Raw genomic sequence first — 23,916 nt, 5'->3', positions numbered from 1 at the left:
TTCACCATTTATCTGAAGATTAACATCCTAAGAGAGTATTGTTAATTGATATTTAATATATGATACTATACTATCATGGGAGAAATAAAAACTGTAAAATTAAAACAATTCCCAATTCGCTGAATTAAAATTTATCCGCGTGCAAAAAAATTTCTTTTAAAAAAAGGTTTAATTACATTTGAAAAAAATATTTAATTTGTACTCAACGGCCTAAATCGAATTGGTTGTTAAATTGATATAACTTTTTAAGGGAGAAACTCTTTACCACTTAGTCAGTTTTGCATTGCGAACTTAAATGGATGTTTTTTTCACGATGTTTATTCCCTCTTCGACTTCAGAAAATAATGTTTCACAAAATATTTCCAACAGTAAATATATTGAAACAAACGAGACGATAAAAATTTTATATTTATTTTTGTTGTTTACGGAAATAGGGGGAAACTTAATTGGGGGAGGCGGCATGTCCACATCAGCCTCGGAGGATGCGAGCCAATGCCTAAATTAGTAATTAGGGGTGGTGATAACAGAACACCTTGTATATAGTCGTTGCACAAACTTTATAAGCTAAATATTTTTTGAAATAAAAATAAAAAACAGAAGTTTCTAGAAAACGACTATTTAATTTTTAAATAGCCCATTCAAACAATCATCAATTACTAATATATGACAAAAAAAAGACAAAGAAAATAACCGGAAATAAACATCCATTAAACCTATCATGAAAAACAAGAAAATACAGATATCGAAAAGACAAAACGCAGACTACTGATTTTATCTTGGATACATCGTCATTTAATAGCATCCATTTTCTAATCATTTCTTTTTTTTACCCTATTTTTTATTCAACTTGTAGTATTAACATAGAGTCTGCGGAAGTAAAAAACATTATGCGGTCACTTACCCGTCAATTATTTACTGAAGACTAAAACTTATTTCCATTAATTATTTACTAAAAGCCTAACCTATTTCGTCGGAGTCACCTGCTCAAATCCGAAGCACCTGACAAAGAAAAGCGAACTAAGATGAACAAAGACAACATTGTGTTTCATACAATATTTCCATAAGTCTAATTTTATATCAGTAGTACAACTGATGAAAAATAAAACAAAATGCAATTATAAACTGCATAGATGGGATGCTATTATTACACAGAACGACATAACTTGCGTCGCAAACTGTACGATTCTCACTAAAAAAAATTCAAAGTAATAATGACGATATTAAACGCATCGATATTACGTGCTTCTCAAACTGTGTACCATTCTCATGAAAAAATTCCAAGTTGGCTAGAAAATTGTCAATTGTTAAAAAACCCATAAAATAAAAAAAGGGAGATAATTAATGTATGCGTTTAAATGTCTAAATATTAATTAAAAAATTGAAATACGGAGATTGGTACAGGAAAACTTGTAAAATGTTGTGTGTGTTACATTTGAGTAAACTCATGTCGTCGGAAAAAACCATGTTAAATTTAAAAAAGAAATAATTTAGAAATTGGTAATATCAATTTTTATAATATTAACATCTGGCATAAGAACATATTTAAAAATAGAAAAAAAATTTACCAAATGAAACACAAGAACGACTACAATAGAGGAGAGAAAAAAAATTGCTAAAAAATTAACTACGACCAGAGTTCCATATCTTCTCTCAGTAAAATTGTTTGACTTCAAAACTTCGAAGGTAAAATTAATTTCAGTCTCATGCAGATATAAACATTTCCTTTTTTGGTTCCATAAATTTTATTTCAATATACTCTGCTCTTCCCATACAATGAATTCAAACATTAATAAAATAATATAGTACAAAATAAAATAAATATCAAAATCCTCTCCAATAATATGTAATAAAATTAAAACTGGTACAAATTGCCAACAAGAATAAGATTTTTAGAGTAAAATGAAATTTCGATTTATTTGCAAGCTCAGTATTTTTTCTTCATATAAAAATATTTGATAAAAATACAATCCCAAAGGAAATTTTTTTTAAAAAAATTATTATTAGTTAAACATATATAATCACAGTTAGTTTAATTTCATTTAAATAATTTATTCACCCATATTCAAAGATAAAGAGGCGACAACAAATAAATATTTAAAAATGAATCATCATCATTAATAATGTCAGTTAAATCCCTTCAATATATTCAAATAAAACCCCTCAAGAGAAACAGTTACGTTTCAAAAGAGATCGATTAAAAATGAACAGTCGCCAAAGAGCGATAGACAGCCAAAAGTTTGATCCAACAACAACAAATCAAAATACAAAAAGACTTTGAAAAATTCATCGTCCGCCATAGTAGGTTTGTAATTTTGCACGTAGGCCATCGAAGGTAGGGTGGGTAGAAAAGGAGACAAAGACTACTTTTTTAGGCAAGTAAAAAAGGGGGAAAATATATCTTTTGAGTCAGCTGATTGGCTGGAGCAATGAGCAGATGGTCTAGCGAAGGAATGACGAAGCAAGCAGGCGCACTGAGCGAAAAATCAAGCCATCACGTGAATTTTGGAACTGGAGCCAGGTGCGCTTCTTAATAATATTTCATACTATAAAGGAGGATAAAAAAAAAATAATAAAAGAACACCTTTTCTCTATTTACGATTGCTTCAGGTCAATTGACCTTAGCGTTGTAGAGCATCTTGGGAGAGAGCTACTTTCAAAGAAAGTATAGTTTAGATTTAATGACTAAACGTATATTTAATGACATTCCAAAAATAACTACATTTTACAACAACACGATCTGTTTTCTAAGGAAAAATCAATGAAAGAGCAATAAATCACGAAAGAAGTTTTTTGTTCTTTTTTTTTTAAATAAATAAATAAGAGTGTATTTTTAAGCTTATTAGCGTGTTTTTCTGTCTAAAAAATATAGAAATTCTTTGGAAAAAAAATCATACACATTTTAATTCTTCAATAGAATATGAATCTAACACAAACATTCTCACCGACATAATTTTAGAATCATAAAAATATTAGCATAACTATGACACCATAACTCTATACTATTGCATCATTGATGAATATGACGACATAGTTCATAAACGTAGACTACCCATTCTATAATGGAAACAATATAAACATAATAAAACGTTTGAAATAATTCAAAATAGTGATAACCTTTTTCTGTAGCAATATTTTATGTATATATGACGGTAAAAATTATATCCATGAGTATGAATGAGGTAAAGCAAATTGTAATAAAAGTACTAAAAATTAATAACTCTTTCTGCATTTCATTTTGTAACTTTAAAATATAATACTACACATACATGCAGTGTTTTATTTAAAGGAAAAAATTTTTTGTTTTTACAAAAAACATGTTACACTCAACGTGTTTTATAAGATAAATTTATTAAATAATTTATCGTATTAATATTTTAGTTTTAATTAAATTTCTTTACTTAATTTTTTATAAACTATTAATTTATTTTTCATATATTGCTACTGAACTCGTTGAATTGCGCTGAAAATAACTTAAAGGTTTTATTATTTTATACCAAAAAAGAAAGAAAAACAAAAATATTTACTTTCTTTATGGAGTCAACTAATTTAACCAATTAATTTTAATTTGCATGCAGTCCTTAGAGTAATAATCGGGTTAATTACAGTAGTAAAACCCATCATTCCTCTAAGGTGTAGTTTGGATCATAGTCTGCTTGCTGTCTGTAAGCATCATAGCCTGGATTCGCCAATGTTTTATTGCATCCTTTAGAAGAAATATTGCCAATTATTTTTGTAATCCCATTATATTTATTCAGATGAACTGCGATCAGAATACTAATAAGTAAAAACAAACGTCAAAGTGAATTTTCTAATATTTTTTTTTCAATTTAGCTATTTTTTTAGGAACATTTTCCTAAAACTCTAAGCTGACATTAAGAAAAGAATATAATAGAGCATACTTGATTGATGCGCAATCAAGTATGCTCTAGAGATAGATGAAATGAGCCATTGTCTTAAAGAGGTATTTTTTCAAAAAAGCATTTTCTCTATTTGCGGGTTCAATAACTTTAGTTTTAAGAAAAATCAACATAGTTTTTTCTTTCTTTCATTATTTTCATTATTTTTCATTATTCAATCTGGGATCATTTAAAAGATAGCTTTCAAAGGAAGCACTCAACTCGAAGAAAAATACATCAATAATATTAACGCAGTTCAATTTTTAAGTTAATCGGATGAAAAACTGAAAATGTCTTTCTGGAAGAAAATGCTTACGCCATTGATCGAAAGTGTTAATCTATTAAGCGTTATTACATGTGATTATTTATTTAAAAACAGAAAAAACTGCGCCTAGCTTTCATTTTCTGCTTTTATATTTACAGTTTTTTTATTTATTATACTCATGTAAACTCTGTCTTTTACGATCATTTTAACTAAAAATTAATTTTTTTAAGAAAACTCAACCCGCAAAATAAATGCAGCTGCAACAGTGATCATTTTGGGAGAAATTTGAGACCTTTAAAAGACCCTTCACAATTTTTTTAAATCGTTAAAACGGACCTTTCAGAAAATATTTAATAGCGAAAACCAGACCATTCACAAAATTTTATTTTTAAAACTAAAACTTTTTGAAAAAAAAAAATTTTTTTTACAAGTTTTTATTTCCAAAAACGACCTTATTTTCACAGATTCATAAAATAGATGAGTAGGTTTTACACAAAATCATTTCACAAAATTATAAGAAGATTATATATTTCACAATAAGTTTGGAATAATGGCTTTGTAAAATATGAACAGTCCTCAAAATATATATAAACTTTTAAATATAAATAGTTAACAGCAAAAATATCAAACTGTAATTCTCACTATAATAGAGCAAGCGAATTAAGACAATTTTTAGAATTACAACGAAAGAATTTAAAAGATTTCAGAAACAGGTTATTCTAAGTATATTTATAACAGAAATACTTCGTGCTATTACTAATCTATAAGAAAAGTTCCGCAATCGTTACAAATTAAACATCACATTAACTTTAGATTGTAGCATTGCAAACTCTCTATTGGCATCTCGACAAAAAACTCTCAGAATTGACAAACTTAAAAGCTAATCTTCATTTCCTATGACAAAATTCCTTGCGGAAACTACATGTTTTGAAGGAATCATCTGGCCGCACAGTGTGAAGTGCACGCACATGACCTTGACACAGTATATCGATCTGGCAGCAGTCCGCGAGTAGATGTGTGCGTGCCTGAAAGTATACTCACTACGAAGAGTAATCAATGGTTGAGGGTGGAGAAGAAAAAAATGTATAACTGTTATCAAGGCAGCTGGCAAAGGAAAGGGTGATATTGCTGCTCTCTTTCATTTCTCACTCCTGAATAAATAATCCTACTCATTCATATATTTGTTTGCATTCCAACCTGCTTTAAAATCACAGCATAGTAACAGACCTGAATTTAGCAGGTGAGGATTACATAACGAGTTTTCAAAATACAAATATTTAGCGTTCTCAATAGGAATAAAAATATTTTAACCTTTTAACGAATAACTTATAAACATGGTTTAAAACGTACGATTACTTTATTGTTATTTTAAAATAAGCATTGAAAGCTAATAAGAACAAATAATTAATATTATTGTGATTTCTAAACAAACACTAGCAGAATTCAAAATTTTGAATTCATTAAAATAATAATGTAAGGTTATAATTTGACACTCTATAAAATATCGTACATGAAATTATTTCTTGTGTTTGTATGTATAAGAAATATATATTTGAAATTCATAACTTTTGTGTATATGATTTCAGATTTATATCATTAACCTAACGCCCCCAGAATAAATGACCCTTACATATCGGTTACATCAAAATGCTGGTTACCCTTACATATCAGTAATTAATTATTTAAAAAAATAAAAAACTTTTTAACCAGTCTTTTTTTTTTTTTTATCTGTTTTCTGGTAATTTTTAACCCTAGCCGGTGCAATGTAGCCAGTGTGGAAACACTAATTCAACAAACTACAAACCACTAGAAAGGTAAAACTAATTGCTTTTAAACGTTTAGCAACCACTATTCTTAAAGTAACAAAGAACTAAGCATGTCGAACCTGAGAAAAATTTTCAATCGAAATTTCTGTACCGGAAAGGGTTAAAAGTACTAGAAATTAAAAACTAACGACCAGTACGAAAAATTTAACACATATATTAATGAAATTGCAAATAATTGAAATAGTTCGTTGTGAAGATTGAAATCGAACTGAAAACGAAAGTTACTGTGAAGAGAGGAAGGGGGCAGAAGGAGAAGTGTGAGAGGAAGGGTAGAGGTTGATCGTTTTAGAAGAAGCGGGACTATTTTTCGAGGACTGACATGTTACTTTTCTTTGGGATAAATACTCTTGTTATATATGTGTTAGTTTAGTTGTGTAAACAATGTGCTGCATAGCATTCAATAAATTAATTAAGCAGCTGAAGATCTTCGTTTAATTTGGTTGATGTGATTTAATTTCATTAGATCATAATATATCCATCCGGTCTCGACGAGGGGGAGGAAGTTTTATTGGCGCACACGTCAGGATGCAGGTAAGAGCTTATTTTCTTATGTAAATGTATGCTCCCTAAGTATTTAATTGAAAACAATTTTGGAAAAGAAGACACGTCAGTGTCAATTGCAAATTCTTATGCACGTCAGTGCTGAAAACAATCTTGTTTTGAAAATTCGACACGACAGTGTCAATAGGAATGGTTCTGTTGTTTCGTTTAGTACGTCAGTACTTTGAGAAAGAAATTGATTTTCCAAAATTACGTGAATTAAAGACAAATTCTTATGCACGTCAGTGCTGAAAACAATCTTGTTTTGAAAATTCGACACGACAGTGTCAATAGGAATGGTTCTGTTGTTTCGTTTAGTACGTCAGTACTTTGAGAAAGAAATTGATTTTCCAAAAGTGTGTGAATTAAAGGCAAATTCTTATGCACGTCAGTGCTGAAAACAATCTTGTTTTGAAAATTCGATACACCAGTGTCAATAGGAATGGTTCTGTTGTTTCGGTTAGTACGTCAGTACTTTGAAAAAGAAATTGATTTTCCAAAATTGTGTGAATTAAAGTATTGCATATATGTGTAGGTGTTTATCACGAAAAAAAAGATATAATATTGTGAAGTATGTTCTATTTATATGAATATTTCCTTCGAAATAAGAAAGGAAAAGGAAAGAAATAATAAGAAAAAAATTATTCATGTTATGTTATTGTCAGAACAAAAGTGTTCAAGTAGAACTTAATTTAGATTTTTTTTTTTTACACAAGAAGAAGTGTTATGTTAGTTGAGAATTTTCCTATATACCAACTATATCCTTTTACTCCGAATGCTTAAAGATGTTATATTTATATATATATATATATATAACGTCGTTGNATATATATATATATACAAAAAGAGTTCATCTTGGAATAGAAAATTTTACATAAGTATAAATACCATTTTGCCGAAAATCGAATAATAAATTAAATAGTAATCGGCAGCTTCATAAATACTCAAAGTGAATGTTCATCAGTTTCATTTCCGGTTTCAAGGTCGGAAAGAATAGTTCAGAAGACGATTTTTTTTTTCTCTGCTTCGTTTTATTTATGTTGGCGTCAGAGAATGTGTATATTATTCTTTCTGCAGACATCTTGTCTTTGTTCAAAAGAAAAAAAATAATAAAATAAAAAAAAGAGAGAAAATGAGGATTCAATGTGTATACATTCAATAAATTAAATTAATAAAAAGGGATAGATTTAAAACTATTTTCTTTATATTTCTTGCGGATTGTGTAAAATATTATCATTTTAATTGCAATTTTTTTGGTATTGATGTGGTAAACGAATTATATTAAAACTATATATGTATGTATATATTGGGTGTGTGGTTTTTTTTTTCTCAACATATATTTATAGTGTAACGGAAATTATAATATAAGATAAGAGTTGGTTTTCAAACCTTGATTTCCAGATTATAGTGTTTTCATTTTAATATCATAAACGTAGAATACGTTCTTGATGGTTAAAGAAATGTATATGAGAGTGATAATTCATATCACAGTTTATCACTGCACCATAGATGCCAACTGCTCCGGACACTCCGTAATAATTTAAAGAACGGTAAACAACTACATGCTGAAATTTGCAAACATTTGACTAATTTTGTTTACTTTTAAAACCGTGTCGCCAGACTTAAATCTAATAAAGTAGCCAATTATATAAGCCTTTGAATTATTTAGAGATAGTGGTAGATAAAAACCTTAGAAATTGAATTTATTAAACCAAGATTCACACATTAATAAACTACCACTCGAAAATATTTATTTGCTTTTCGGAGCAAGTTGGCATCTCTGCTGCACTAATGTTTTGAACCTGTATCATGTATCATATATCTGTATATCATATTTGTATTGAATTTGTTATGAGTTCATTTTTTTTAATATATACGTATAATTAAAGGGTACAAGTACATTTAATTATTAAATTTCATGTAATATGAAACAGCATTGCCAAAATATTTTTTAGAAACATTATAGCAATTATATTTGAACTAATATATAAAATCCATAAAAAGTAGTTCCATAAATTATTAAAATGGTAAATATTATATTTTTCATTTACTTTGACCTAACTTAATACAATATAATGAAAAAGTATGAAAATATGTTTAATAAAAATTCTGAAGGTTAATTATGCTTCTAACTAAAGTATTAACTATGGAAACACTTAAAAATCGAGATGGTCACTGAAGATCGAGTAAATCATGTAAAAACATGAATATGACAATGGAAACAACTAATAAATACAGTGCTCTTTAAAAAAAAAAATATTGATTAGCAACATCATAGGTGAATGACTTTTATCAAATCATGAAAATTTTTATTGCAGAACAATTTAAAATGAATCACATACACGTAAATAAAAAGAAAATAAACTAATTAAATGCCATTTTTCTTCTCAGCGATAGTTTCTTCAAGATTTAGTGAGTTGAGTCTTAAGTCTTGAAATGTTCTAGTTTTCTCCCTGAGCAGAGTAGAGGCAATTCACACACACACAAATAAATAAATAAATAAAAAGGAAAAGAAGAAAAGGGCAGAAATAGATAAGTGACAAATATGGGATAAAGAAAAAATTATAATCTAAGAATCGAAGTAGGCAGCAATCTTTAGAGCAAATGTAACCAAAATTTACCAATCTCTTAATTGTTTTTTTTTTCTCTCGATGTCTTATAAATAATTAAACCTAAATTTAAAACTACTCTCAACATGTCAACAATTAGAAGCATCCATTTAATATTACTTTTTGCTCTTTTGTAATCCTCAATATCGATTTAAATTTAATAATATAAGTCCATGAGCGTAAAATGATTCGATAGATGAAATTTTCAAGCATTCCAACCAAAGGCTAATAATACAGTAAATAAAAATAGGGAAAACACATAACCGCATTCTTTGTGCATTACAAATTTAACCGCAAACACTCATAAGATGAAAACGGAAAAGAAAAGCGTGAATAAACTAAGCCACGATTCATGAAGATAATAGGGCTTTATTTTAAAACCACAGCCATTAAGAAAGGATACCTAGCTATTTGTTGCTTGATTATGTCTAAATAAAGGGTATTTCAAGAAGAAACAATACACCTATACACAATAATTTAAACTAAATAATCTCAACCAAAATTGACGAAAATAAGATTAAAAAAAAATAAATAAAAAAAAACTCAATAGAGTTCCCTTAAAACTTTCGATGTAAGGAAGTAATATATCTACTGAAAAATTTTCCAAACAGAAGACTTTTTATAGATTAATAAAATAAATACACCCATAAAATAATAAATTCTTTGAACATTCGCCTAGACGCTGACCTTTATATTTTTGCACCAAACTGTCTCGTAGTATTGTTTTCAAACATAAACGGTACAAGTTTACGGATTTTCGACTGCATCTAATAACTGCACAGCATATTATTATATACATATTATTATAAATGCAAAACCAGAGCTCGAAAAACTGCCCGTTCGCCCGTCTTCGGCGGTCAAAAATTCACCGCGGACAACGAATTTCTCGAATCCGACGTCCGCGCGGACGGCCATTTTCCCGTTAATGTTCGTGATACATTTTCTGTATTTACATTACTGTATAATGTAGTCCTAGTATTTGTTATCCTAGCAACTACTAATTTATTGTGCAATTTACATAAATAGTTGTAATAAATAAGAAAAAATTATACTTTTATTTATTTAGTTGAAGCGACGGGTTAGTTTCAAATGAGGACGGGTACATTGTTGGACAAGCCGTCCTCGGGGACGGGTAAAATTTCTGAGTTTTTTCGAGCCCTGTGCAAAACCCTAGGAATAAAAAAGGGCAGACTGATTTGGGTTAGGACACTTTGAGTTATGACTTAACACCTTAAAAATTTAACAAAATGGTAAACTAAAAAAATAATTTTTTGATAATCAGCTTGAACGATTTTTTCTATAATTTATACTGAAAATTATTAAAACATAAACATTTAAAAATGCATTTAAAGAAAAAAAAAGTATTTATTTAAAAAATATTAAAATTTAAGATTACATACCCGTAGAAAAAAAGAGAAACTCATAAAAATTTTAACAGTTAAGAATATGTTAACAAAGTAAATATTTGTAATAGTAATCAATCAGAATTATAATTATAAACACAGGTAATTTTTCAGTGTAATTATTATTTTAACAGTTAAATTAATTTTCGTTAAAAATGGAATATGAATTTTAAAAAAATTGCAGTGTTCTTAAGGAAAGGCGGGGAAAGGGATTACTTTTACAAAAAGGGCAAAGAGGGCGCATTTATAGGGATCACAGGGCAGGCAGACGGAACGCCATTCTAAAAACGCTTAGGGAGAACACTGATAAATGTCTTCTAAATTATGTAAATAGAAAAAAAAATTGCTTACAGAAGTTATCAAAATTATAATAAAAAAACAAAATTTGTCTAAAGTTGAAAAGAAAATCAAAATAATAAATAAAATATTTGAGCTTCTTAGTTTCGTTGTTGTTGCAATTGCTTTACTGAAATTAGACAAAACATAAACAGATGTCGGATTAAAAACAATCACAAAAAGAGGCATGAAACTAAGATGAAAAAAGAAAATGCAGTTATTTCGAGACGAAGCTTAACAAAAATCATGTTGAAAAACATATCTTAGTAAAACGGGAGCGATGAACTCGATTCACGCGACTCCCTTATAAGAAGCACCACGTGAGAAGACATACAACTAAACTCCACTCGACCGGTCGGCGGCCAGACTAAACTCTTTCGTAATCTCTCCGCCGAATGAAAGATGCGCAGTTTTTACTCAGGATTAGCAATAACTTTTATTTATTTTTATCAATTTATAGAATAGGTCATTGGACAGAATTCAGACATCGAGAAGAAGAAAATAACATTAAAAGCGAAGAGGAAGAAAAAAAAAAAGAAATCGATAGAGTTTAAAAGAAACTAAAATTAAACGAGACAAATGTATATAAGAGAGGGAGAGAGAGAATTCTCTATATACATATATATATATATTCTTATTAAAGAATAGAATTTCATTTGGATTAAAATCGCATTTCTTATCAAGCAAATTTTAATAATTAATGTTGAAAAACCACACTTCTGAAAACTTTTTATTAAACAGTTTCACCATATAGTTACTTTCAACCTCGTTATTTCTAATAACCACCATATGATTAACCTAATCAATGGCGGACCACATACGCTTATATGAAGAAACCAAACACGTGAAAATGCACGGACACGTTGAGAACGTTTTCCGCGAAACACGTGAAAATGTTTCGCGGAACGAAATTTGAGAGTCACTGTTGTTGAGGATCGGATCGATTCCTTCCATCCAATTAGTTTATATTTTAAGATGTGAAGTATCCAGAAACACGCATTAAATATCATTTTTTATCTTAACATTTAAAGTAGAGATAAATTATAAATAAGCGTTAAGTAAATAATACTACAGATTAGAAAAAAATGTTCTTATTTTAAATTTAATTTTGAATAGAATCTTAAAATGCATAAAAAATAAAGTAAAAAAATAATTATAATTACCGAAAATGCAATTTTGACCTTGATGCTTCGCTATCACGAGAATTCTGGTTTAGTAATTTTAAGATTCCATGACAGACTTAATGAGATAAAATACAAAATATGCAATGAAGAAAAACAAAAGGAATAAAGCGAAGCATATATTGTTTGATGCGACACGGATCAAAAAATTGGGTCAAATAATCAAACAAATTGTATGTGCTCAGATAGGAAAATAGGAACAAAAATAATGAAGTCCAATATCAACATACGAACTCGAACGATGTCGAGGTAGCAAATTTGAGTCCTCCACAGAAGGGTAGAAATAATAACTCAACAATTCAACGAATTATTGCTGAATACCGATAAAATAATTTTATCAATATTAAATAGCTTCTAAAAAAGCGAATAACATCTCTTTTTTCAATTTTTACTCTGTGGAAAAAAAAAATCTTTAAAACTATGCCAATTAATTATAATTGACTGTATTAGACTTAATAAGTTTTCTTTAAAATAAATAATGAAATAAAAAACACTATTTTGTCATTATTTAACTCTAAACTATAACTTGAAGGATAAAAAAAAATGCAAAACACTATGTTGTTCTTATTTTTTAACACTGAACCAAAACTTGAATGATAAAAATTTTTTTAACAAAATAAGTATTAAACCTTAGTTCTGAAAAGATTTTAAAAATATGTATGAAAAGACTATCTATTTTTGAAAGGGTGTATGTAGAATTGTTTAGATCGGAAAAAGGAAAATAATATTTTTATGATATCGCCGTGTTAACGGAGATCATAATTTGAAATTAAATACTGAAATTTGAAAGATGCTGAAAAAATGGGGGGGGGTGTCAATTTCGTACGTGACTTCCCCCCATATAAAGAAAATTATGCCTGAAACTTAATTACAAAAAATTTGATATGATCTAAAATTGCTCCCAAATTGAAATATTCAAGTCATGTAAACATTTTAATTTCCCACTCTCTGAAGCACTAAGAAAGAACGGCTGCTTTCATAATCAAAAGCGGAAATCACCCTGCATATCCGGTGGGTGAGAATTCAGGGCTCTCATAAGATGAATAGGGGGAAAATATCATCTGGAAAGTACCTTCTCACTAGGGTAATGCTCTTGTGGAAAAAGATGGGGAAACGAGCAGGCTTATAAGGCAAAACACTTTACAGTGTTTAGAAAATGATACCTGCTCTTTAAGAGTGTTTGACGCAGTATTTCGACTCTGTTTAGACTTAGAAAAACAAAACATAAATCGAATGCATACAGTCAGTGATATAAAAGCGACCACGTTAAAGGAACAATTGGATTTAAAAGGGAAAAAAAACAGCTTTAAATATAGTGGGGGGTTGTTCAAAATGTTACATAAACACCAAAACTGAGGAAGCGGTTGTGATTTGCTTATTTTTTCTGAGAAGAAGGAGGTGAGGAGTAAACAATGCTTACGTTATACCCTAAAATCCCTTTACTTCATTTTTTTTAATCGAAAAAAAATTTTTTTGCTTGAAGAATTTTTAATTCAAACAAAAGTTAAATTTTGGAAAATAAATTTTTTTAAAGGAGATTCATAATTTTATAAAATGAATTAAAACGTAAATAATTCCTTATACGAAATTTTTTTTTAATTTGAATTAAATTAAGATTGTTTGAATTAAATTAAAACTTTTTAAATTGGATTAGTACAATGAAAGTCGAAGTAAAAAAACGGGGGGAGGGAGGGGTACCACTTTCTTAAGATAGAAGGTGAGATAGGTGATTTGTAGTTAACTTACTTTTGCTGGCAAGAGGAATCCAAAATAGCTATAAAAAACAGGCTTACGTAATATTTAAACAGTTATTTTTTTATTTTATGAACTAGGCGGGAAAAAGGCATCTTAAAGTATTAGTGTTTGAATAATATTCTAATACCTACGTAAAAAAAAGAAGAAAAAATACATTCTTTCTTAATACATTACAATTCATTATTTTATAATTCTGTACGATATTTAATCGAAACTAATTTGACCCGCATCCCAATTGCTGCCTTCTTTAAAATCTATAGTTGCTAACTTATGCTCTAGGCAAAAGATTTTTCTCAAATATTTAAAGTGGTAGCAAGGTTATGCTTCAATATTTAATTCTCGGTTTGATAAGTGATTTTCACAAACACGACTAATTCACACGAATACGTATAATTTAAACGTATATAGATATAAAAAATCTAATAATCATGCGGTAACATTTTAAGGTGATGGTAAAATTAAATCATTTCTGGCCAGCTTAATTGTCATTTTACTATCATATCAAATATTATGGGGAACTAAAACGTTAGGGATGCTAATTAGTAGTTATGTATTTCATTATCATTCTAAGAATAATATCAATTTGTAACAAGCTCCTCTTTCCCCCCCACTACAGCGCCTCTGGCGGTGAACTAAGACAGTCTGCCAGGAACCGCCGTTAAGTACGGATGTTTAATTCGAGCCCAAAACCCCCTCTTCCAAATTCTTGTATTTTTTTATCCTTGTTTTATTTTTATGTGTTTTGTCCTTTTCAATAAATATTTAGAGTTAGATAATTTCTAGTTTTTCATTATTTATGTGAATTGGTAGAAATACAAATAAACCAGGACTTCCCCTACAAATTCAATTTAAGTTTGTAATCAAATTTTTTTAAATAAAAAATATTTAAAAAATATGACTATTTAAAATACTTAAAAATTATATTTTGATTAAAGAGAGCCTAACTATTGACAATTAAATATTAATGCATGAAACAATGGAATATGTTTATATTTAATAACCTGTATAAAAATGTAAGGATATATTGACAGGAAAAATAATCAAGAATAAATGAAAGTGCAATTGTTAGTAATAGATAACAATATCATTTGCAGGAGGCGTTAAACGAATTATATCATTTGATATTGTAGGGGAGGAAGAATTACCCAGGATAATTATAAGGAGTGTGCGTTATCAAAATCGCCTATCATGGTTACGCAAAATAGTAATTTATTGAATAGTGTCAAATAAAGCAAATGATACAGAGAATTTTCACCGAAGTGCGGAATCCAAGTTTTCAAGCAAAGAATCAAATTTTTTTCTTCCTTTTTTTAAGCAACATGGGGTTAACAAAACAAAAATACAACAAAAATCCTTCTACAGTCCTTCCGAAATCTTTTTCTTCTTTCTTTTTTTGTATTTTTTTGTTTCATGTAATCGATGAAACCACTTAGCGACACTAAGTTAAATCAAGTAAATGCATAGCTACAGTTCTTAACTCTTTGACGCAGATGGAACACCGGTGTATCTTTTATATATTTTTTTCTGACGCTTTAATTACAAGCAAAGAACATCATTTGGTATTTCTTAATTATCAAAAACAATGTAATAGTTACTAAAATAAAATCTGATAGATTATCGGAATTATATTCGTCGTACTATAATATAAAATCCAAAAATAGCAGTAAATTTTTTCATTCATATTCAAAAATTTATCTATAATTTATCTTGTAAATGAAAGAAATTTCAATCATAAATAACTGTTTTTCTTAGATCTAAAATAACTGCAAATTTCAAAATTATTGAACAGCGTTTGGAAGATTTTACCTTTAACGCAGAAAAAGACACCAGTGTTTCATGCTGTATTTTATAACCATTAAAATGCTAAATATACTATTTTACACATATCTTGACCAAAATTAATACAACACAATGAAAGAAAGTATGAAAAATATGTTTAGTAAAAATACGACGTCAAAGGGTTAAGCTACCGATGCAAACCGAAGAAAAGTGCTTTTAATGTCAAGATTTCACAAAAAGATTTTTTAACTAATGAGCGAATATATGCTAGAAATTTTCAGAGTTAAGAAATTTCGAAGCAATTAAATTATCTATTACGAAATCAGTATTTCTTAAATTATTTATTTCAAATGACCTCGAAACTGACTTGAAGTAGTCAACAAAATTTTTATCGTATCCTCTTAGAGAAATTTCACTGATTGAGAAAAGGAAATGAAATTTATGGCTGGAAGGATAAAAAATATAAATAAAGTAATACAGAATAATTAAGCAAATATAAAATAAATATCACCAACATATTTGTAATTGGATTCTGTGATTGAGAAACCATAACAGGAAGGGCCAATTTATTAATTTAACTTCTTCTGAATCTTTAAAATATACATAAGCATTTTCGTAGTATAATTTTATGCTTTTAATATTTATCAAAAAATCGCATGCCTACAAACTAAACATGTGATGCGCTAATTTTTACTTGATTTTGCATTTTAATTTTAGTTATTAATAGTACTTAAAAAGCATTCGTCAATTTTCAAAATTCAAATAAAATAATAAAACTATGCGTGAAAATCATCAACGAATTATATAAACTTTCTAATTTTTTAGTTTAACGATTGTAGATTTTTTTCAAAAAAAGTCTTTTTTATATATTTGCTGATTTAATTTAATAAAATTTAATGAAATTAACTAGTTAAGTATGATATTTAAAAAAGCAGAAAAAATTCAACTATTTGCTACTTTAATTAATGCTACCTATTTCATTTAATTAGAACAGAAGTAAAGAGTCCGGGTAGATTTACATTTGGGGAACAACACTACCGAGATTATATTTTTCTTATCGAATTCACATCTTATCTAATTCAAGCATGAAAGCAATTTACATGTTTCCTCGTATACATTTAATAAACCAAAGTAGCTTATTACCTCAGGAAAAAATATTCTTGGAAAATTAAAATCTAACTAAAAATTTCTGTGCAATTAAGTCACATAATGTAATAAACGAGAACCCCTGAACTCCATGAAAATAACATCAATTAATTAATAGATGAATAAAAACCAAAACCTATATAAAACGTTAATTAAAAGCGAAAAACGTAACGTAACTACACGTGTTACGATAAACGTTCCTTCGATTACACGTGAAAAAAAATGAAGAAAAGAAAAAGCGCCTTGAACGTAAAGGGAGATTAAGAATTTACTTGGTTTAGTGACCTAATGTAAAAAATATATATATAAAAAAGAGGGGGGGGGAGAGAGAGAGAGAAACGAATGAATTGAAGAGGTCTAAGAACAAATAATTACTAATATAAATTGAGCCTTAGTAATTACTGCTCGACCTAGATGACCTTGAGTTTAACGATTGAACCAGTTTCGAATAGCTTAATACCGTCATCTTTACTTAAGTGAAGAATCCCGGTTTCGATTTCTACAGACGTGAGATGTTTCATAATTACTTTCATTTCTTCACAAAATCATGAGTAGCAAATAGAAAAAAGAATCACCGGTTCAAAACAGGATATTCACATCCAACTAACCTCGCTTTTTGTAATTCATGGAGACTTGCCGTGATTACCAAGTTTTAAATACCCGTGGACCGGCCGGCCGTAATTCGCGTGGATATCCATATGCAGTACATAAAATACACACATGGATACATCTTTAAACGGGATGCATTTTTAGTTAGCACACATTTATTAGTATTTTTGTAATCTTTTTTTCTTTTCTTTTTGCAAACATTTCGAGACACAAGCTTAATTAAAAATTTAATTGGCTTCAAAAAATATAAGGATGGTAATAATAGTGGATACGTTTCAAAGAACTCAAAAATTCTCGTTCCCGAAACTAACCATTTTCATATTTTTTGGAGCCAATGAAGTTTTTAGTCTAGTGTAACTTACCGCCTCAGTTTCTTGAGATTGTTTTCAAAATTTTACAGATTAAAATACATAGAACCATGATAGGCGAAGCAGTCCCGTTTTTTAAAAGGATTTAGATTGTTCATATAAAAACATTAAACTTATCTATAGTGTGAAAATATGTTTTGATAATGTTTAATTGTACGATAATCAAATATTTTAAATGTCAATCAACAATCTAATCAAACAAATATATAAAATTTTTATTATATTTTTTTAGAATATGATATTAACCGATTGAAAAAAAAATTGTTACTCAAAAAAAAAATTTATAAAAATAATAGGTGTGTGTTTGTCTGGTTACAGTATTTTGACATTTTAACTTAGTTATCAGTAATTTGCATTTCGTATTTTTGTTAATAGGGAGTGGTAACGGAGTTGACTTTTCAAGCTTTTATCTGACTTTTAATCGAAACGAATGTATACATTATCTGTGTGCGAGTGTGTAAATATAGAAAATTATATATCAAATCGATAATAAAGATATATTGATAGCGCTAAATTAATTTAAGTTTTCCAACAGAGGGAAATAATAGTAATTTTTTTTAAATGTAATGATGTGGCTTAGTAATATAAGAAAATCAAAATTTTCCAAATTAAAAAACTGTTATTATTTCCCCAGTAAAGTATAAAAACCATTTCTAAGGTAAAATACTTAACTTTCATATTCAAACACTCAACATTTCGAGTGGTACTTCCAACATCTTTTCATTCCTGCCCGAATAAAATCATATTTCAATTCTTATCATCCTGTTCTTTTAATACCACCTGCTACACTAATAATGTTTTAATATCATTACATACAATATAATTATAAATGTGGAAGCTAAATTTAAAAATTATTAGATACCATTATTTTTTATTTTATCCACCACGTCAGGGTTTAGTCAGGGGAGGGGGGATTACAAGAGTTTCACACACAAGCTTTTCAAATAAATAAACTAATATAACTTTTATTTTTATTTTCCATGAGAAATTCAACGCTATAACATTTTTTACATTAAGTTTTTAAAATACTTTTAACCTTATCAAATCTTTGACACTAAATTATACATTTAGAATGAGAATTGTCCATAATCCTTCATAAAAAGTTAAAAACGTATAATAATAAATTACTAATATAAAATTGCCACATACAAAACTTGATTCTAAATTTTTCACGAAAACTAAATTAACTAATTCCCTCATTCTAGCTTCAAGGAGACTTAATATTTTGCTTTTAAAGATAAAGAGGAATAGAATAATTAAAAATTGATAAATATACATATTGATTATTAAGAAAAAATCGTAACTCTTAGGACTCCTTGAAAACAGATTTCCGTCAACGTGAAACCATAAAACGTGAAAACTAAGTTTATAACAATTATGGAGTAATGATTAAATTTTATTTCTACGTAGGAAGATAAAATTATCATATCTTATATCACCTACAGGCGCCATATTAATTTATCTGAAATATTAAAAATAAATAACTTTTATAATGATCAATTGTTTGAGCCCTTACTTTTAATTTATTTTATAACCAAATCGTCAGATAAAATAAATATAAATTATTCTACATCGACAAAAAAGGAAACTAGACATTTAGAAATCGTAGTAATCGAGAACAGAAAACAATGAATTCAATCATATCGGATCGTGTGCGACTGCTAAAAATAAAATAAATTCCCAAAAGAAAATATTGCATCAAGAGATATGAAAACAAATGAGGAAATAAACGCCAAACAAACAAATCTTTAATGAGTATGGAAAAATAAATAAAAGGTAAAGAACAGCAGTTGTAAATAGCTAAGCGAAATTCCGCGAAGAATAGTAAACGAGTGACACAATAACCTAACAAAGCTGAAGACAGAAAGAATATGACGAGAAGAAAAGAATGGCAAGACTAAAAAAAGTAAAAGCGAAAATACGGTCAATTGTAGTAGCCGAGCATATCTTTACAACAGCCTACGCAAAAGTCGGTAGGCCTACAGGAAACCGCCAAGACACGTGGCCATTTTACGATTGGGGTCAATGGCATCTTCATACAGGTAACCCATTCTTTTATACCAATAACAATTCGAGCAAGCGCATCGGCTACGGCTTTATATACTTTATGACCATTCATCGTTTTAGCTGCAAGAATTCCATCTTAATGAAGATTCAACTACATCTCAACTAGGCTTTACGTTTTCGAGCATTTAAACCCGGTATTAGTTTTATTTACTTACTCTCTTTTTGCCAAAAATTTAAATATATATAATTTCTCTCCGTGTAAATATAAGAGATAATTAAAACATATTAAGATCTTTTTTACTGATGCAAGATAACATTCAACACCAAACATAAACAAATCGATCTAACGGAGTTCCGAATGTAATTTTTTTAATAATAAAATTACGTTGAAATTCATATTTACAAAGAGAAATAAAAATTATTTTACGGAGGCTATTAAGACGTTTACAAGTCTTAATAAACTTCAACGAAGTTTCAGGACGATTAAAAATATCATTAAATTATATTAAGGACTTGTTAGAATAGTGGTACAATACCACTTGAGATAGCTACACTTTCATATTCATAGAAATAATTTCTATCATATTTTAAAACTCACTACTACAGATTATTTCTATTGCCGAACGGAGGGAATCCTAACATTAAACAAGATAGAAAGAACAATACACTCAAAAGGCTCCGTGTCTCAAAAGGAACATAAGTGGAGTTGTCTCAAATAGTCAAATAAGGCCTTCCAATTTATGGAATATTCGGTCAACAAAGTATATATTAAAATATTAAAATCTTAATACGAAAAAAAATCTTGAAAAGTTTAAAAAAAAAAATCGCATGGCACAATTAAAATTTCAAACAATGAATTTTAGTACCCTCAAACAATCTCTATGAAAAAATATTATGTAACCAAAAATGTGGTTTGCTGTTATAAACCACAATGATAAAAAAAAAAAAAGAATTAAATAAACTTAATGTTACACAAAGAAATCTACTTTTGATGTCAAAACTAAAGAAAAATACATTTATAAATGTCCTGCGCATTTCTATAGCTAATCGTCGAATGCAAATTACAAAAAAAATTTTTTTTTTTATTTACAAAACAGTTTCAGGTGAGAGTTTTTATGGTAGGAGTGAAAGCATCACAAAATGTTCAGAAAAATTAGAAAAGAAAAAAAAATTTCAGTTGCGTGCAACTGTTACAATTAATACTTTTAAGTTAGGTTTCTTTAAACTTTTATTTTTATTTCCAATGCAGCAGGCGATAGACATTATCCTAACGCCGTACAGAGATCAAAAGAAAAGAAAAATTTCTTTAAACTATAAGTTAGACAAAAATGATTTTTTTTTTTTCTATCCTCAAACTAACTTTAAGATATTCTTTTTAAATACATTTTATGCATCATTAATGAAACGAATACGAATAAAAAAAATTTACCCAGCTGTTCAATATTAAGCTAAATAAAACACAAATAAACAAAAGCCTCTACAAGATATTCTTATAACTCCACTATCTGGATAATAAACGATTGTCAATACAAACAACCATCTTTCGAGCACTTAAGGGGATCACAATAATATTTCATTTATGATGTGAGGAGAAAGTAGAATAACAGGTTCCTGCTCTACTCAATCAACATGCTTCCAGCCCAATTACCACCCTCCTAGAAAGCATCATCCTACTATTTTGAAAGATGTGGAAGAAATAGGAAAGGACAGCTTTGTAAGACAGCAAATAATAAAGATCGCACCCAAAACAAACAAAAAATAAAGTCTTAAAGATGGACATTTTGTCATGTTCCTCGATTTTTCATAACTCATAGGAACATCCAGTAATTGTGTAGTTCTCGCTACAGGATAATTATGACGATGAACTAAGCAATGGAATGACTTTTAATTACCAACAAAAAGATAGGCACAACGGATTCAATTAATTAGAGCCTTATACGTTGTGACCTGTAATCGCAAAGCAAACGAGTTACATAAAATAACTTTTTGTGGAAAAACAATACCATTTTAGCAAAACCTCAATTAAAAAGAAAGTCATTAAAGTTTGTTTCTTTAAAATTTTCACCTCTTTAAAAAACATTAAAGGAGAATTATTGAAATCGCTTTTTAAAAACGTTGATTAATAAATATTTCAAATTTAAATATAAAAAAGTCTATTTAATGGAAGTTAGGTGAAAAAGTCTCCTCTAAATTATAAACGTGCTAAAAATGCACCAGACAATTTAAATTACGTTAAATTAAAAATTTAATTTTGATTTAAAGCTTGAAAAGGGACGTAAAACTATTATAAAAACATGTTCGACTTGATTGAAATAACGAAATGCATTGCCTTGATTAGGTATTGACGAATTCAGAGAACGCTGAAGGTCGTTTAAAAAATTTTCAACAATCATTTAAGTCATGAGTTGATTAAATTTTAAAATTTGAAGAATTGACTATTTGATATTAGTATATTTTTTGATCATTTCAATATAATTTACTCATTATTATAATGTGTTATCTCAATTGTACAACATTGTAAATTTATTAAACTTTTTTACCGTAATGTTTAGCTTAAATCATCTTCTCCAGCAAAATTTCGCGCTTTGTAGTTAAAATTGCTAATAATGTATTTATTAATAAGTGATTTAAAAAGTTCTTAACTTGATAGCAAACAATAAAAAGAACTGGAAGAAAAAAGTTCACCAACTTGAATAATTACGTAAGTGAAAGAAAATTAGCTATTATGAGCAAAATATCTTTTTTTAACTTTGAAAATAAGTTACAAGAGTTTTCTACAACAAAAAGGAAATTTTTTCATAATTATATAAATTGGGGTTCTCAACCTTTTGCCCTCGAGGGTCACATCAATAAACTCAGGAACTCCCATGGACCACACATCTGCCAGATAATATAGTCTAAGAAATTCATTAGCAGGAATGAGATAGAAGCTAATTTTGGTGGAGATTACCAAGCTCTAAGATTTTTAATATGTTGGTATTTTGCTAAGAGTTTAAGTAAAATAACATTGTTACAAGATAATTGTGTTACAAGATAAGAGAAAGAAACTGACATAGAGGACTTAATGTGAAGTTTGATATCATATTTTTTCTTAATTGATTGAACTTCCATTAACATCAATATTATACGAAGTATTTGTATATCAATGGGAAATATTCGATTCTCAAAGATCCTAATATCTGTCAAATGTATTGTTTTCCAGTTAGTGTTCTTTGTGCTCTGTTTAATGCTTTATTATTTAGGTCTTAACAAAACAATGAACATAATAATTCGTCAATCTTCCTGGTAAGCGAGTCAAGAATTTTCCATTAATAATTATCATCTGAAAGATTTGAAAACTAAGGGGAAGAGCAGTTTTTTCAGATTTTTCACAAAAAGGACAATTTGATCGCCAACTGTTGTATTTTGATGTTGAAAAATAATAACGTGAAAAATCAGTTCTCCACGAGAGTTGTGACACAGCGAAGATAGGTTGTACTGTGGAAAACTTGTGGTTGCACGATGGTCTTTTTCATTTTACTGCCATTTTCTTTTCTTTTTGAATTGAACTAACGTTTAAACCAGTTGAATTAGAAATTTAATTTTTAAATTCTCCTCTAAGGTGCGGAATTAAAATCAAGCAATAACGTTTATAGACGCCAAACGTTAGGCAAATGGTCGTATTATTAATTTTATGAAAAACAAGGAAGGATTATATTTTTATTTAATAAGAAAAGAAGAATTCATTTTTGAAAAGGTTGCTATCAACAGTGACCTTGAATAGAAAATAAAAATAAATAAAAACATTAACATTAATAAAATACATCGATAGAATATGGGGAAAGTGTGGAAAAAAGAGCTTTTGGATCGAATGCTGCGTCGGATTCTTGTTTTCAATAAAAAATTGTCTAGGGCTCTGTCTCATAGACAAAGAGTCAACATTGGCTCAGTTAATAGTTTACGCTATTTCTCAGCAAATCAACGCTTACCGTCTCAGTCGCGGCTTACGTATGTAATTGGATTGAGAACAGGAGCCTCCCTCCACCGCATCGTAATTTAAAATTCCGAGCAGTTCTTATGGTAAAATAAAGAAAATATACTGCGCAATAATATTCTTATTGTATTTCATTGAAACTAAAGCTTTGACAGTCAAAGATAGTTTTTTATTTCACACGATATATATATATATATATATATATATATATAAATAGACATAC

At 28.5% G+C, this 23,916-nt stretch overlaps 2 protein-coding genes across 5 annotated transcripts in view; one reads left to right on the top strand and one right to left on the bottom strand.

Annotated features, from left to right (window-relative positions):
- LOC107452612 (Utx histone demethylase) overlaps positions 1–23,916 on the bottom strand; it is a 129,960-nt gene that overhangs the window by 60,735 nt on the left and 45,309 nt on the right. The window lies entirely within an intron of this gene.
- LOC107452629 (protein disulfide isomerase CRELD1) overlaps positions 6,498–23,916 on the top strand; it is a 111,961-nt gene continuing 94,542 nt past the window's right edge. Inside the window, exon 1 of the mRNA XM_071187861.1 lies at positions 6,498–6,518. Within this exon, the coding sequence (XP_071043962.1) occupies positions 6,513–6,518 (6 nt within the window). The 5' untranslated portion in view covers positions 6,498–6,512. The remainder of the gene's footprint in view (positions 6,519–23,916) is intronic.

The sequence above is a fragment of the Parasteatoda tepidariorum genome, chromosome X1 (genome assembly GCF_043381705.1).
Source record: "Parasteatoda tepidariorum isolate YZ-2023 chromosome X1, CAS_Ptep_4.0, whole genome shotgun sequence".
Classification (NCBI taxonomy): domain Eukaryota; kingdom Metazoa; phylum Arthropoda; class Arachnida; order Araneae; family Theridiidae; genus Parasteatoda; species Parasteatoda tepidariorum.
The sequence above is the reverse complement of the archived record's forward strand: the minus strand, read 5'-3'. Positions and strand labels throughout refer to the sequence as shown.